Raw genomic sequence first — 15,008 nt, 5'->3', positions numbered from 1 at the left:
ACATCTAGACAGGACTATGAATGTTAACCAGTGCCACACTAGATAGATTTGTAAATATTAGCCTGCGTCACATCTACACAGAATTGTGAATATTATCCTGCCTCACATCTAGACACGATTGTGAATGTTGACCACTGCCACATTAGATACATTTGTGAATATTGGCCTGCGTCATAGCTAGACAGGATTGTGAATGTTACCACTGCCACACTTAGACCAATTTGTGAATACTAGCCCATGTCACATCTAGACAGGACTATGAATGTTAGCCACATTAGATAGATTTGTGAATATTAGCACGCATCCCTTCTAGACAGGATTGTGAATGTTAGCAATTGCCATATTTAGATAGAATTGTGAATATTAGCCATTGCCACACTTAGACCAATTCGGGAATATTAGGCTGTGTCACATCTAGATAGAATTGTGAATATTAGACTGTGTCACATCTAGACAGAATTGTGAATATTAGCCTGCGTCACATAGAGACAGGATTGTGAATGTTAGCCACTGCCACATTAGATAGATGTGTGAATATTAGCCTGCGTCACATCTAGACAGGATTGTGAATGTTAGCCACTGCTACATTAGATAGATTTGTGAATATTAGCAGGCATCACATCTAGACAGATTTGTGAATATTAGCACGCATCCCTTCTAGACAGGATTGTGAATGTTACCAATTGCCATATTTAGATAGAATTGTGAATATTAGCCATTGCCACAATTAGACCAATTCGGGAATATTAGCCTGTGTCACATCTAGATAGAATTGTGAATATTAGACTGTGTCACATCTAGACAGAATTGTGAATATTAGCCTGCGTCACATAGAGACAGGATTGTGAATGTTAGCCACTGCCACATTAGATAGATGTGTGAATATTAGCCTGTGTCACATCTAGACAGGATTGTGAATGTTAGCCACTGCTACATTAGATAGATTTGTGAATATTAGCAGGCATCACATCTAGACAGATTTGTGAATATTAGCACGCATCCCTTCTAGACAGGATTGTGAATGTTACCAATTGCCATATTTAGATAGAATTGCGAATATTAGCCATTGCCACAATTAGACCAATTCGGGAATATTAGCCTGTGTCACATCTAGATAGAATTGTGAATATTAGACTGTGTCACATCTAGACAGAATTGTGAATATTAGCCTGCATCACATAGAGACAGGATTGTGAATGTTAGCCACTGCCACATTAGATAGATTTGTGAATATTAGCCTGCGTCACATCTAGACAGGATTGTGAATGTTAGCCACTGCTACATTAGATAGATTTGTGAATATTAGCAGGCATCACATCTAGACAGAATTGTGAATATTAGCCTGCGTCACATCGAGACAGGATTGTGAATGTTAGCCACTGCCACATTAGATAGATTTGTATATATTAGCCTGCATCACATCTAGACAGGATTGTGAATGTTAGCCACTGCCACATTAGATAGATTTGTGAATATTAGTCGGCGTCACATCTAGACGGGATTGTGAATGTTAACATTGCCGCATTTTGATAAAATTGTGAATATTAGCCTGCATCACACTTAGACCAGTTTGGGAATATTAGGCTGCATCACATCTAGGCAGGATTGTGTATGTTAGTATTGCCACACTTAGACAGATTTGTGAATATTAGCACGCATCCCTTCTAGACAGGATTGTGAATGTTAGCAATTGCCATATTTAGATAAAATTGTGAATATTAGCCATTGCCACACTTAGACCAATTCGGGAATATTAGGCTGTGTCACATCTAGATAGAATTGTGAATATTAGACTGTGTCACATCTAGACAGAATTGTGAATATTAGCCTGCGTCACATAGAGACAGGATTGTGAATGTTAGCCACTGCCACATTAGATAGATTTGTGAATATTAGCCTGCGTCACATCTAGACAGGATTGTGAATGTTAGCCACTGCTACATTAGATAGATTTGTGAATGTTAGCAGGCATCACATCTAGACAGAATTGTGAATATTAGCCTGTGTCACATCGAGACAGGATTGTGAATGTTAGCCACTGCCACATTAGATAGATTTGTATATATTAGCCTGCATCACATCTAGACAGGATTGTGAATGTTAGCCACTGCCACATTAGATAGATTTGTGAATATTAGTCGGCGTCAGATCTAAACGGGATTGTGAATGTTAACATGGCCGCATTTAGATAGAATTCTGAATATTAGCCTGCATCACACTTAGACCAGTTTAGGAATATTAGGCTGCATCACATCTAGACAGGATTGTGAATGTTAGCCACTGCCACATTAGATAGATTTGTGAATATTAGTCGGCGTCAGATCTAGACGGGATTGTGAATGTTAACATGGCCGCATTTAGATAGAATTCTGAATATTAGCCTGCATCACACTTAGACCAGTTTAGGAATATTAGGCTGCATCACATCTAGACAGGATTGTGAATGTTAGCCACTGCCACATTAGATAGATTTGTGAATATTAGTCGGCGTCAGATCTAGACGGGATTGTGAATGTTAACATGGCTGCATTTAGATAGAATTCTGAATATTAGCCTGCATCACACTTAGACCAGTTTGGGAATATTAGGCTGCATCACATCTAGACAGGATTGTGAAAATTAGCCTGCATCACTTCTAGACAGGATTGTGAATGCTAGCCAGTGCCACGTGTAGATAAACCTACAAATATCAGCCACCTCCACATTTAGACAGAATTGTGAATATTAGCTTGCGTCACATTTAGGCAAGGCAAGACCATAAATGTGTTTCTTGCTTCACTCCTAGACAGGTTTGTGAATGTTAGCAAGTGCCACACTTAGATATAATTGTGAATACTATCCATTGCCACATTTAGACAGAACCATGAGTGTTGGCTTGTGTCGCTTGTCGACGCAATTATGAACATTAACAAATGCCAGATGACGATATAAATGGGGAGACATTCAAGCCCACATCTAGAAAGAACATGGAAATTAGCCCGTATCAGATCTAGATAGTGAGGCCAATAACAAATCCACTAACAACCTCACCCCTCTACATACACCTCTCAAACTCTAACCAAACACAACCACAACCCTAAAGCACAGCAAACAACGCAAAAGTCACTACACCGCAACAACAAAACAAATTACACATAGCTTCGCACAACAGAACGCAACGTCTACCGACCGAAAAGCACACCTAAGCTCAGCGAACAGTACTAACCTAACTGATGCTGCCAACAGCACATCACTGCTCTCTTGCACTTTTCCCGCTCGGTCCCACTAACTCACCCGCACCTTATTTCCTTTTCAGATCCGCCAGAGAGCCAGAGCACCACTCCGGTGGTGAAAGTGCACAGTACAAATATCCTTTAACATTAACATGAGACCATGCAAATAGCAGTACGTACACGTGTGGTACAAACCAAATAACATAACTTATTTCACTTTCCCTTTAACAGAGAAACATGGCTCCAATGCTGAACATGCGGGAAGGGGAATGGAACTGTGTTGGGTGATGGAATAAATGATGTACAGGAGCAGAGGTTGTCCAACAAAATATCGGAATAAATTGACTAAATGGGAAGGACTCCCTGGAAGTCGAGAGGGGGTGGAATTTACTCAGTCATGAGAGGACATAGGATATGACCGATAGGTGGGAAAGGAAGTAGGGAAGTGGTCAGATCGATACTTGGGCTGTGTGTGGGAGGAGGGGATGGGGACACGTTGGGTGACTATTTGTACTCTAATCAAGAAGTAATTGTGTGTTAAAAGAAAACTGAATAAAAACAGTTTTATTAAAAAAAAGCGAAACATGGCTCACATGTGATGGAGCAATGGGCAAGCTAAAGGGCAATTCAGTCTGTGGTGTGTGCTAGATACATTATCAGTCAGTCAGTCAGTAATGTTTTAGTCTGCAAATAAATAAGCCCACACATTCATATAACAGATTATTAAATGCATACATTTCATAATAAAAATGGGTTATTCATATTATTAAAGTATACAGTTCATAAGAGTGCACCAATACAAAAAAACTAGCAAAAAGTTAAAAAACCCAAGAGATTATAGTAAAATAACTGATGATAACTTCCTATGAAACCAGGCACAGTAAATGAATTTAGCAACAAAATACACATCATTCAATGCTACAGTAGATCTGTGTACATTTTTGACTTTGATGATTGATCTAAAACATACTTTCCTAAACAGTGGCATCAAGTACAGTTTTCTCAGATCGCTGTAGCACTCACAGACGATCAAAACATGGGCGACAGACTCAGGATTCAGACCATGCATTGGGCATGTATCAGAATTGCCACCCTCCAGCCGCTAGTGAATGTCGCTACCTGTAGGGCATCAGTCCTGAATTCCAGAAATAAAGTATGTGCGAGCGCTGGAGTTATGTACAAATAACTCTCTCCACCTAAGACGGGTTTCGAGGTTAGATAAGCCAGCCCCACTTTCAAATTTAAGCATGTATTTATGAGACATTCTTGAGTGTCACATTTGGCAAACAGCTTAAGTCTTTTTTCAAACTATGAGGCAGGTTTTGCAGATTCTGCCATGTTTCGTCCAAACCTGCCAGATTAAGTTGGAGCCTTACGTGAACCGACCCATTGCAAGAAACGTCCTCCCGGGTGATTCAACAGGTCTAGGTAGGCTTCATGGTACTTTTCAAGTTATGGGGAGCCCCAGAGTCTAATACAGAACAGAACTGGCTTCCAGACCAGCTGGGAGTTGATAGGTGCAAGGCCACAATCTCATAGCAGTAGAGCACTTGGAAAGCTACACAGTAGCATGAGTAGCTTTGTCAAAAATGTGTTCTTCGCTACTCCCAGGTTCGGGCAATTTGTGTGGCCCCCTATTTCAGCTTGATAAAGCACTGCAGATATGGACTGAATGCTGTAGATATTGATGGCAGGGGACACAGCTTGCTCTCCGTGGGAAACAATTAATTTCTTTAGCCCTCCGCTGTTTCTTTCCAAAATTGTCTGTGACCAATTGGACTGGGCTACCCATGGGCCTGTATTGGTAAATCTCACTCCCAGGTAATTATAATAACTGACTGGTTCCAGGGCAGTACCATCAAACTCCATACGAAGTGCCACGTGCTTGGATCTCCTTGGTCTGAACACTAACACCTTGGTCTTGCTCCTATTGAGGGACAGGCCTAGCTGGGAGCACTTAAGAACAAATCGCTCTAAGCCACAACTTATACCCATAGGGGAAGTAGCAAGCAAAACGGAATCGTCTGTGAAAAATAGTGCCGGATAAATATCGCAACCAAGTCTCGGGAGACCCAACTCACCCCTAGAACATTCTTCCACCAGCTGCAGAATAATCTCATTAATAGAGAATGCTGGGATGGAAATTAGCCTATTCCACCCCCATAGGTGCTTCCAAATATGGCGAACACCCTAGGAAGCCATATAGCCTACAAGGGGTGGGGGGGTGGTCCGCCTCATCGGGCTCTGTATAGTGGCCCTGCAGCGCGTAGAAGAAGGTGCATAGCATTAGAAATGCACATAACCCTCAACTCCATTTTGAATTGGGCCTAGAAAGGACAAGCTGCAGGCTTGCGCTGCTCACAAAGGTTCATAAAGACCAATTTCAGCACAGCACGCTAGCTCCGCTTGAGCCCTGTTCCCATGGAAGTTCATTTCCCTCTCGTCTCTTCAGTGTTGCGATTATTTAGTATCTTTCACCGGAATGCGCCCTGCAAGAGCGTGAGACAGCACTAGGGTCTGCGCTTCGTCCATTCATCTCCACTAACATGCCAAGAGGGCTCTCATCCCCACCCAGCCAGGCCAGAGCCAGCCTCGCCCCATTGCATCGACCCCTGCACCTTTGGACTCCTTGACATGAACGTGACCCCCAGGTCCCAACCCTCATCAAGTGTCTGCAGGAGATCTAAGCATGTGCAGAAATATTTCTTCTAGGCAACAACACATACCCCATGTAACACCAGGTCCTAGGGGGGATTTAATTAAAGATCAAACCCCAGGGTGGGGACCTTGATTGCGGGAACTGCAGTATCAACAAAGTTCTGAATTTGTGGGTCAGCATGACTGCATTTTATCCTCCCTTTTCCTTGGCACCACTTCCCGTGCCACCCAAGTGGCGCCACAATGAGTTAATATTCAGGCTTTGTATGTTTAGTTTAGATAGAAACAAAGTTTAACGTGTGACCCGACATTCATTGTGAGGCTGAGCCCAACTGACCCATGTGGACGCTGATCGACAGGACAAGAACCAACAAATTATTGCCTGGCATCCCCTATGGAGCAGGCACATGGGTAGGGTCCACCCAATCGGTGGCACCAATTTGTCTCCTATATGATGATGAAATGTTCCTTCCTATACTGGTGTTTGTAAATGGTAGAGCCAAGGCACTCTCGGGCAGCAAAGTCATTTGCTGGCATTTGTATTCTGTACAATTAAACCTTGTTATCCTTGCAAAGCTATCTCTTGGCCTATTTCCCTAGCAGGTTGATTTTACTCTGTAGTGTGCACATAGAGGGACTTGTCTTCAAGACACAGAACAGTAACCGGGCAAGGACACATCCTTGCTGTCGCCTTTGTCAACTGGGAACTGGTTGGTAGATTCCCCTGCCAGGCCCCACCACACTACTGCCGTGTTATTGGAATAAAGCTGAGCGATCACAGGCACCAGTTGTGCCGGCACCCCACGTCTCAGCAAAACCTGCAATAGCTGTGCCCTGGGTGCCTTGTCAAAAGCAGTCTGTAAATCTATAAACACTGTGTAAACCTGCATACGTTTAGCACAGTGAATTTCTGTAGAATAGTAGACAGGCCAAAACACTGGTCGACTGTGCTCAACCATTGCTGAAACCCAGCCTGTAGATGGGAAATTAGGCCATTACTGGTCACCCAATCCTGCAAGTATACATTATCTAGATTATGGCATTATTAACCAGTTCCATGGGCTACACTGAGGGTAACGGCCCGGCAGTCCATGTTATCTGCCAGAGCGAAGCAAGGAAAGTTAATGAGGGCTCTGGGACGTTAACTCCCAACCCTCGATGTAGCCCATGGAATGGGTTAATAACATCATTAGGGTTACCAAAGCAGTAGCCTTGGGTGAAAAAAAAGTATTTTCATTCATTAAGCGGGACGTTGTCCGTGTCTCATTTAAGGAATGAAAATACTTTGCCAAGATGGCCGCTATGGTTGTAGAATGCAGGGCTCTGTACAGAGCCCCTCTTCCATTACCATGGCGGCTGGCTATGTCAGATTCAGTGAAGCTGCTGCTGCAGCGGTGGCGGTTTGGTGTGGCTGCCTCAATCAGGTGTGTGGGGTTGGGGCGGTTGGGATTATTTTATTTAACAGAAAGGGTGGGTGTTTAGAAGATGGCGAGGCAGGGAAGGAAGCCAACGGGTTCCATGGAACGTGGGCTAAGCTCATGAGTATCAGCCAGCAAACCAAGGAGCCTGATTGGCTGCACCTCCTACCCCGGGTGCTAATATTTTATGGATGATGGACAAAGTCTGTAGATTTGTAAACAATGTATGTATGACCGTGGCATTTTGTGTAGTGTACACATAACAGAATCACTTCTTGGTTATCCAAATTTTAGCAGCCAAAGAAAATAAGACCCATTTAGGTAATTTTCCCATTACCACATACATTGCAATCAGAAAAATAAATGTCGACATCCGATTGTACATTCCTTCCATTGGATCTATAATTTTGCACCAACATGCAATGTTGTCCACATCGTTGTTTGCCAAGTGTATTACAAGTGCTCTTTACATGAGTGCCACCTTCTAGATTGTCTGTGTGGGTGGAGGGGACTCAATCTTAAATTAAAACCTTTGTGCTGGAAGCGACATTCAAGGACAGGCTGATCTGCCCTAAACATGTAAGAGTAGTGGGTTGGGTCAATCTGTGTATGGGTTCAAAGTAGTCTAATTTTCAGACTTGACATACACATATTCTATGGTTCTCCATCTGTTATTTCCAAATGCTATTAGACCCCGGTTACCAAAGCGGCAACTCAGGGTGCTAAAATAAAAAGTATTTTCATTAATTGAACGGGACACTGTGCGTGTCCTGTTCAATGAATTAAAATACTTTGCCAAGATGGCCGCCATGGTTGTAGAAGACTGGGCTCCGTACCTATTCCCTCTTTCATTACCATGGCACCTAAACCAAGATCCAGGGAACATGCCGCAGTGGCGTGCAGAACCGCCGCCACAATCAGATAAGTGCAGTTATGAAGGGCAGTTGGGATTATTTAAAAAAAAAGAGAAATGGTGGGTGTCTGTAATATGGCATAGCTGGGAGGGGAGGCAGCCAACTGGTTCCATTAAACGCAGGCTGAGCTCGGAAGTATCAGCCCACGAACGAAGGACCCCCACCCCACCTGCGCCTCTGCCCCGGGTGCTGGATATATTTATGTATTGTTTCATATCTTTGTGAGATATTCTCTTGAATATTTGATTAACTCTTCTGTTTTTCATTTGATATATCTTGGCTTGCATGCATGTTGTCGGAACTTATTCAACTATTGAAAATCATTTTTTTTTCTTTTCTTTAGTTGTAATTGTCTGATCTTTGTTCTCATCTTCCTGTTTATGGCTAACATATTTGTTCGGGCACTTTGTGGTCAGCCAATAGTCTCTTCTGTGCGTCTTGCACCCTGTCAGTAATTATGATGCATAGAAATAATTGTTCTAGTGTGTTGTATGTGTAGTTAACATATGCTAACTGGGGATATTGTCGATGCTTTATGGGTTTTTGTTGCAAACGTAATTTCTTTTTGACAGAAAGCTGTAAAATGGTCAGAAATTGACACAGAGTTGTGTGTATTATAGCAGATTTCGACTATGTTAGGCTACAATTATCTTCTAGTATCTACTGAGTTTATTGAATTTATATGTGATCTTTCAAATCCTTTCGAATTTGATTCAATAAAAGTCATCCTTTTTTTTTGTTCTTGCTGTACATGGCTCACGCACACATTGGCTACATGTTTTTAATCTTTCAAGTGATTTATTTGAAGGGGGGTCTAGTTATTATTTTGCTGCATCCTTGTGTAGACAGTTTGGAATATGATATGTACTTATAGTTATCATACCCCTTAAAAAGGTGTTCCTTTGTAAATTATTTAGAATTAGCTCAAACATTAAACCAATTGTTTTCTCTTCAAACCAATAGTGCATTTATTGAGGTCTGTGTGTGGGCTATTTTCCTAGTATTTATTCACAAGCTTGCATGGACTGGATGCGTTTATACGAGATTAACATGAAATCGACCCACATGAGTGTTGTTAGAACATTTCAACATGTCCCTTTATATTAGAAATAGATAATCAAGGTCTAATGTTGTCAGAATTCTGCTAATCTGCATATGTCTCTTTTTTCACAGATTTTATTTTGGCTGGACCGAACGCGGCATCAGGCCGTGAGTATCCAATCATTACGTAAAGCTTGGTCCCAAGATTTGTTTCCTCTGTAACATGCATTTTAGATTTCTCTACGATTTGGGAGCTCCAGGGGGAACATTTCTTTAGTGAGAAGCTTGGGTGCGGGTTATCATTCCTGCCATGTTGACCATGGCACACATGCATGACCACCAAGGCATACCCCAACGTAGCGAATCCTTGTTGTTCCAAATCAAGCTCACGCATGTATGAACTCCTAGTGAACAACGTGGTAACTTTAGAAATTATTTGGTATTTTAAATACCCATAGCCTCTTTGCAGTCTCTGTGTTTTTGGGCTGTATATTTACCAATTGAAATTTCTATTACCATCGGTAGAAGTTTGAGAGAACCCATGGGGTTACAGGAAGACACCTTTATGGTGTAATAGTGGCAGAATTTCAGCGTACCAGCATGCCTTAGAATTATTATTTATTTTTTAATCGTTCCATTCTCATCTCAAAGAATGGAAACACATTATGCACAGTAGTGGATCGAACAGCTACTGTAATAATGCTGAATACACAAGGGGGTCCCATCCGACCCTTTTAACCATGAAGATGCATTAAGGTCCGAATAGAAACGTCCAAAGGCAAGTCCTAGTCTTCACATCAGTATAAGAATTATTATTTTTTTTAAATGTCAGGGGACATTTTACAATGTTTACATTCACCTATGTAGAGGAGGTAAAAAATGGTTGTGTTTTCAGATGGTATTTCACCAGTATCAATCTGAGAAAATAAGGTGCAAATCGCTTTGGAATGCTGGTATCCTGGGATGAAAACTGCAGCTATGGCAAAAACAGCCTGGAGATTAGCTACATTTTGTAGGTAGAGGAATCGCTCTGGTGAGCTATGTATTGATTTATGGAACGGTAAGAAGCAGCTTAAGGAATCCTTTTGGCAGAAATTAAAGGGCCATAAAGACAAAATCTGGTATCACCTTCTGTGTACTGTAAAGAGAAATTATTTGAAGACGTTTGGATACTAGAACTCAAGAGAACACTGAAAATTGCAAAAGAACATGCTTTTGAAGTCCCTGAAGAGCCATGGGTAAAACATTTTAGAAACGTTTCAAAGTCCTAGTCCAACCGGCAAAAGGGTATGACACCAGTGTCCTTTAATAAAGGACCTTGTTTGCAGTTGTAAAACCACCGGAAATGCAGTCATTACTTATTAATTTCAACAGCAGGAAGCTGCCGACTCAAATAGCCTTGCAGATAACTCTAAATCAGCTCCTGATTGGTGGTTACCTGGTTGGCAGAATTTGTGGAATCAATCAAATTCCTCCATTCTGGAAGGATGTAGTTATAATACCAAAACACAAGTAAGGAAACTATAGAGTAACATCTTTTTACAAGACTATAACTCTGCTAGATATGGACAGCAACATATGTGGCCGGTTGATCTTGGTAGAAGTGGCACTTTGGGCACAGGGGTACAATATGCTATGACCCGTGCAAGCAGGCTTTCAGAAGGGTCACTCAACAGTGGACCAAGCTTATATTTTAGGAAAATATGTCAAGAGCAAAGGTGACCAGATTGTTGCTTGCTTTTGAATATGTAGAGAGAATTCTGGTTCAAATTCAGGAAACTCCCAATCCAAAGGGCCTTGCTTAATCCCTTCATAGTCAGCATGAGCACTAAACAGGAAAAGTGTGACTAGGGCTAAAAGATGCCTTCCCTATTGAAAGATGTTTAAGGCAGGGCTGTAGGTTAGCCGAATCGCTCTTTTTACTGACATACATCACTTGAGGCCAGAAGGAAATGTAATGACCCCTTAACCCCCCAAGTATATCGGCGACAGATAGGATTGCTCTTTTATTATCTGATGATACAGTGATCCTAGCCGGGACAAAGATGTGTCTTATCAGGAAGATCAGGGCGACAAAAGGTTATTTCCAGAGAAACAACATAGAATGTAATTCGGAACAACTAAGATAGTAAGCTTTGGAGGGTGAGCAAGGAGTAAAAATCTGGTTTACCCAATTCGATCCAAAACATTTTTGGAATCAGAGTGAACAGGGGGGGGGTTGCGACTGCAGGGGTGTCCCCCTCACCCTTGTTACTATAATGTCAGGGACCAGACCACTTAAACCACCAGACCATTTAAAGATAAAAAAATAAATAAATAAAGGAAAGGACCCTGCGGTGCCAGTTCCCAATCACAGAAGTGAAAGGAAACAGGCATCTCAGGGACAGAGCGGGTTGGCGGCACACATTGTAGTGTGCCGCTGCACGGTAAGTATGTAGTAACAAATCACTTTCGGTTTCTTCTCCCCCGGTCATTTCGGATTCGAACAAACAACAGTAATCCTAAAAATCCATGGTCTATTAATGGAAATAAAGATGAAGGTGAACAGAGATGTAAGTAGCTTGATATTCGTTTCTAGGAGAACAGGTCAGAAATTCACATGAGAAAGTGGTAAAAAATAGAATGAAAAAGGTGGGGCTACGTATTATGCAATTTTCCAAGATTTGTGGGTGAATGTTGTTATCTAGCACTGTCAAAGTATCCAATGCATTGTGCTAATAGAACGGGCTATGGTCCAGCAGTGTAGTGAGGTAAAATCTTTGATACCTTTAAAATGGCTGAAATGGCCCTAATGCAATATATGGTAAATCTTCCATTACGATGCCCTCGATCAGTTAAGTATTGGGAACATGTGAGACTGGCAATCTTTGTAGCGATTCTTTTAGCCCCAGTTGTCTACTGTATAAAGAACCTAGTAGATCCTTCTGACCCTTTTTTGAGGACGATGAGTAGAGAAATGCTGGAATCAGAAAATGAAAATATAACTCAGTGGATCGTGTATGTTCTGAGTTTAATACATTCGGGCTTACTTCATCAAAGTAGCACCCTCTCAACAGTGAGAATAAGGAAGAGGAGGATATATTTAACAAATCCCTAATAAGTGAAATACATGTATCTCAGAGGACTTAAAATTCAACTAGAGAGTATCCAGTATTCCAACTTTTTAAAAGTAAGTTGCATACGGTCAGTGGCCTAGGGAGTGTTTTATCTCTGTCAGGGCAAATACTTACCAGTAAATTATGCTGTAGGAAAATGTGTTAGTGAGTCAATGTTTGTATAGCGTATGGAACACAGAAGCATCCATAGGCCTTAGAGGGATTGTTATTTGAAGGATCACATTTTTTTTAGGATGAAATACCAGTTTTTTAAGTATTAATGTAGATCTTATGACTATGATTATAATTGTTATCTGTATGGATGTTTTAAGGATGTGTATTTTAATACTGAAAAGTGAGGGAGGAATCCCAAATAAAGCTTCTTTTGAAATGAAATGAAATGACATTTTATTTATATCGCGCTCGTGCACAAGTGTTTCAAGTTAAAGATATTTTCCCTTGCTGAACATATCTGTATACCGCAGGCTGTGATGGAATACCACCATCAGCAAATACCTCCTATGCCTTAATATAGCATGTGGCAAAACAAGCAGTATGTGCATAAATAATACAGCAGAACTCTAATGAGTGCTTCATGGCTCTTAAAATACTGCACAATCATGAGTGGGCAGTGCAAGAGATATTTAGCGCGTGGGCAATATCGAAGGTTTTGCATGTGTAAAGTATGGGTTATTTAACAAATGCAGTTATTTCTACATACCTGTAAGGAAGGCCTGGTATGAATAGTAGATACAGAAACATTAGATGCAAGTTTTGAAAACCTTTATTTTGGTGTTTTGGCTTGGTTTGTAGAATACCTAACTGGCCCTAACTCTAGAATGAGAGTAGTCTCAACCATTAAAACAAATAACAAACAATTCCAAGTTATTCTAGTTAAAAATAAGCCTATACTAAAAAACTAACCTTGCCCTCCTTCTCAATACAAAAGGAAAAATAGTGTCTAAAGAGAAATATCAGAATGGCTTAGGTAACAACTCACTTCCCAACGTCCAGCAGCACCGAGGTCTCGAGAGTTTCTTAAAAAGGATAGCTGAATCGCACAGTTATATAAGTCTTGCACACTCTCTCTTACTGGCACAATTCAACAGGTCAGGCTTGGGCTTCAGGATGTTAGCAGTTCAATCAGTTCTTTAAGCTTCATCCACCTTCTCAAAAATACTAGTTCTACTCTTGACTTTTACTTTGCCACAATTCAACACAGGCTTCCCTATGCCGGGCCTGTCTTTCTCTTTGTGGGGGGTCACTTCCCCACTTTGCTTCACACTTAACTTTCACTCTACCACAGTTCAGCACAGGCCTTCCTCTGCTGGGAATGAGCCTGTTTTTCACTTTCTGGCGATCCCCTTCCCCACGTTTTGCCCTTATATCTTTTACTGTCGAAGACTTGCAAAACTGCAAGGATTTTACGTAGACCTCTGCATGACCACTTAGACCTCTCTTTAAACAATTCAACAATCAACAATCTTCCTTATCTCGCAACACCTTGGTACTTGTAGTTTTTTATTCTCTTTACTTTGCCCTCTTGACATCTTTCAAAGTTCATATGCAAAAGCAATAATTCTTGGTATTTCAGGTTTCTTATTCTCTTTACATTGCCCTCTTGGCATCTTTCAAAGTTCATATACTTTGCCCTCTTGGCATATTCAGAGTTCACATGCTTTTATTTTCATGTATTCAACTTTCGTTCTGGATCGCAATTACCTTCTTGCCATCGGTTCCCGTTTAATACATTTCAACTCAGAACATTTCACAGAGACTTTCAAATGTGCAATTCCACCTCGCAGGACCACTCTGTTACTTTGTATACTCTCTTCACCATTCAGCAGTTGTCCTTTCCATTACGCATTTTATCAGAACACGCGCAACCTTCAACCTTTGGTTACAGTTACTTTTGATTTTAACACAAACCTGGCTTTTTCTTGCCTTTTCGATAACTCATTGATCATGTTCATTGGGCTTCTCTCTTCAACATCGTTAATGTAGCAGTCAAGGCAGTTACCAACCCCTCCTCTACCCCTGCCTACTCCTGCCCAACTCTGTTGTTCAGCCGGGAGGGTAACGGGCCTGTTTAAAGTATCTTGAAGGTTTTTACTTCCCACTCACTCGGTTTCAGTCTTGGAATGCTTATAGCTTCCCGAAAGTGTGGAATTCTCACCTGGCTCTCTCGTGTTCTTTCTGCCGATCAGCCCCTTGGCCTTCTATCTCCCAAAGCCTGGTTCACACCATCCCCAAAAGAGCTGCTCTTTCTAGGACCCAGCCCCTCTCAGAGTGTGCTTGTGCACACCACATTTTATCCTGACAGGAGTGTTAACAAGTGGCTGGTGTGTATGGTTAGGGTTACGTGCCTGACTCTGCCTGGTCTCATTAAAGGGACATAACGATTGCAAGTCGGTAGAGGTAATCTTCATGGCCTCATTCCTCATCTTCCTGTAGTTTGCCATAAAATAAGCAGGGATAGGGGTTAGGTGGGTTGTAGAAAAAGGGGGATACCCTGTCTCACCACTGGGTGCTTCTCCACCACTATCTGAGGACCCCCTACCCAGGTGATCCTCCATCGCTTTTCCACCCCAAGGGTCAGGATCCAAAAGTGATGGCCTTTCCCTGACCACCTGAGTATGGGATACCTGAGGACTAGGTTGTGAAACCCCC

General features: G+C 41.7%; 1 protein-coding gene across 3 annotated transcripts in view; it reads left to right on the top strand.

Moving 5' to 3' along the window:
* The window catches only part of LOC138526197 (T-cell-interacting, activating receptor on myeloid cells protein 1-like), a 289,292-nt gene that overhangs the window by 88,108 nt on the left and 186,176 nt on the right, over positions 1-15,008 (top strand). For 2 of the 3 annotated variants that reach the window (XM_069636631.1, XM_069636639.1), the window contains one exon: positions 9,376-9,411. The exons of the other annotated variant lie outside the window; for it this stretch is intronic. In XM_069636631.1, the coding sequence (XP_069492732.1) occupies positions 9,376-9,411 (36 nt within the window). The remainder of the gene's footprint in view (positions 1-9,375; positions 9,412-15,008) is intronic. 3 annotated transcript variants of the gene reach the window in all.

This window comes from Ambystoma mexicanum, chromosome 1q, assembly GCF_040938575.1.
Source record: "Ambystoma mexicanum isolate Mex_15411 chromosome 1q, UKY_AmexF1_1, whole genome shotgun sequence".
In the NCBI taxonomy this organism is placed as follows: domain Eukaryota; kingdom Metazoa; phylum Chordata; class Amphibia; order Caudata; family Ambystomatidae; genus Ambystoma; species Ambystoma mexicanum.
Note: the sequence above shows the minus strand (reverse complement) of the source record. Positions and strands in the feature narration are given on the sequence as shown.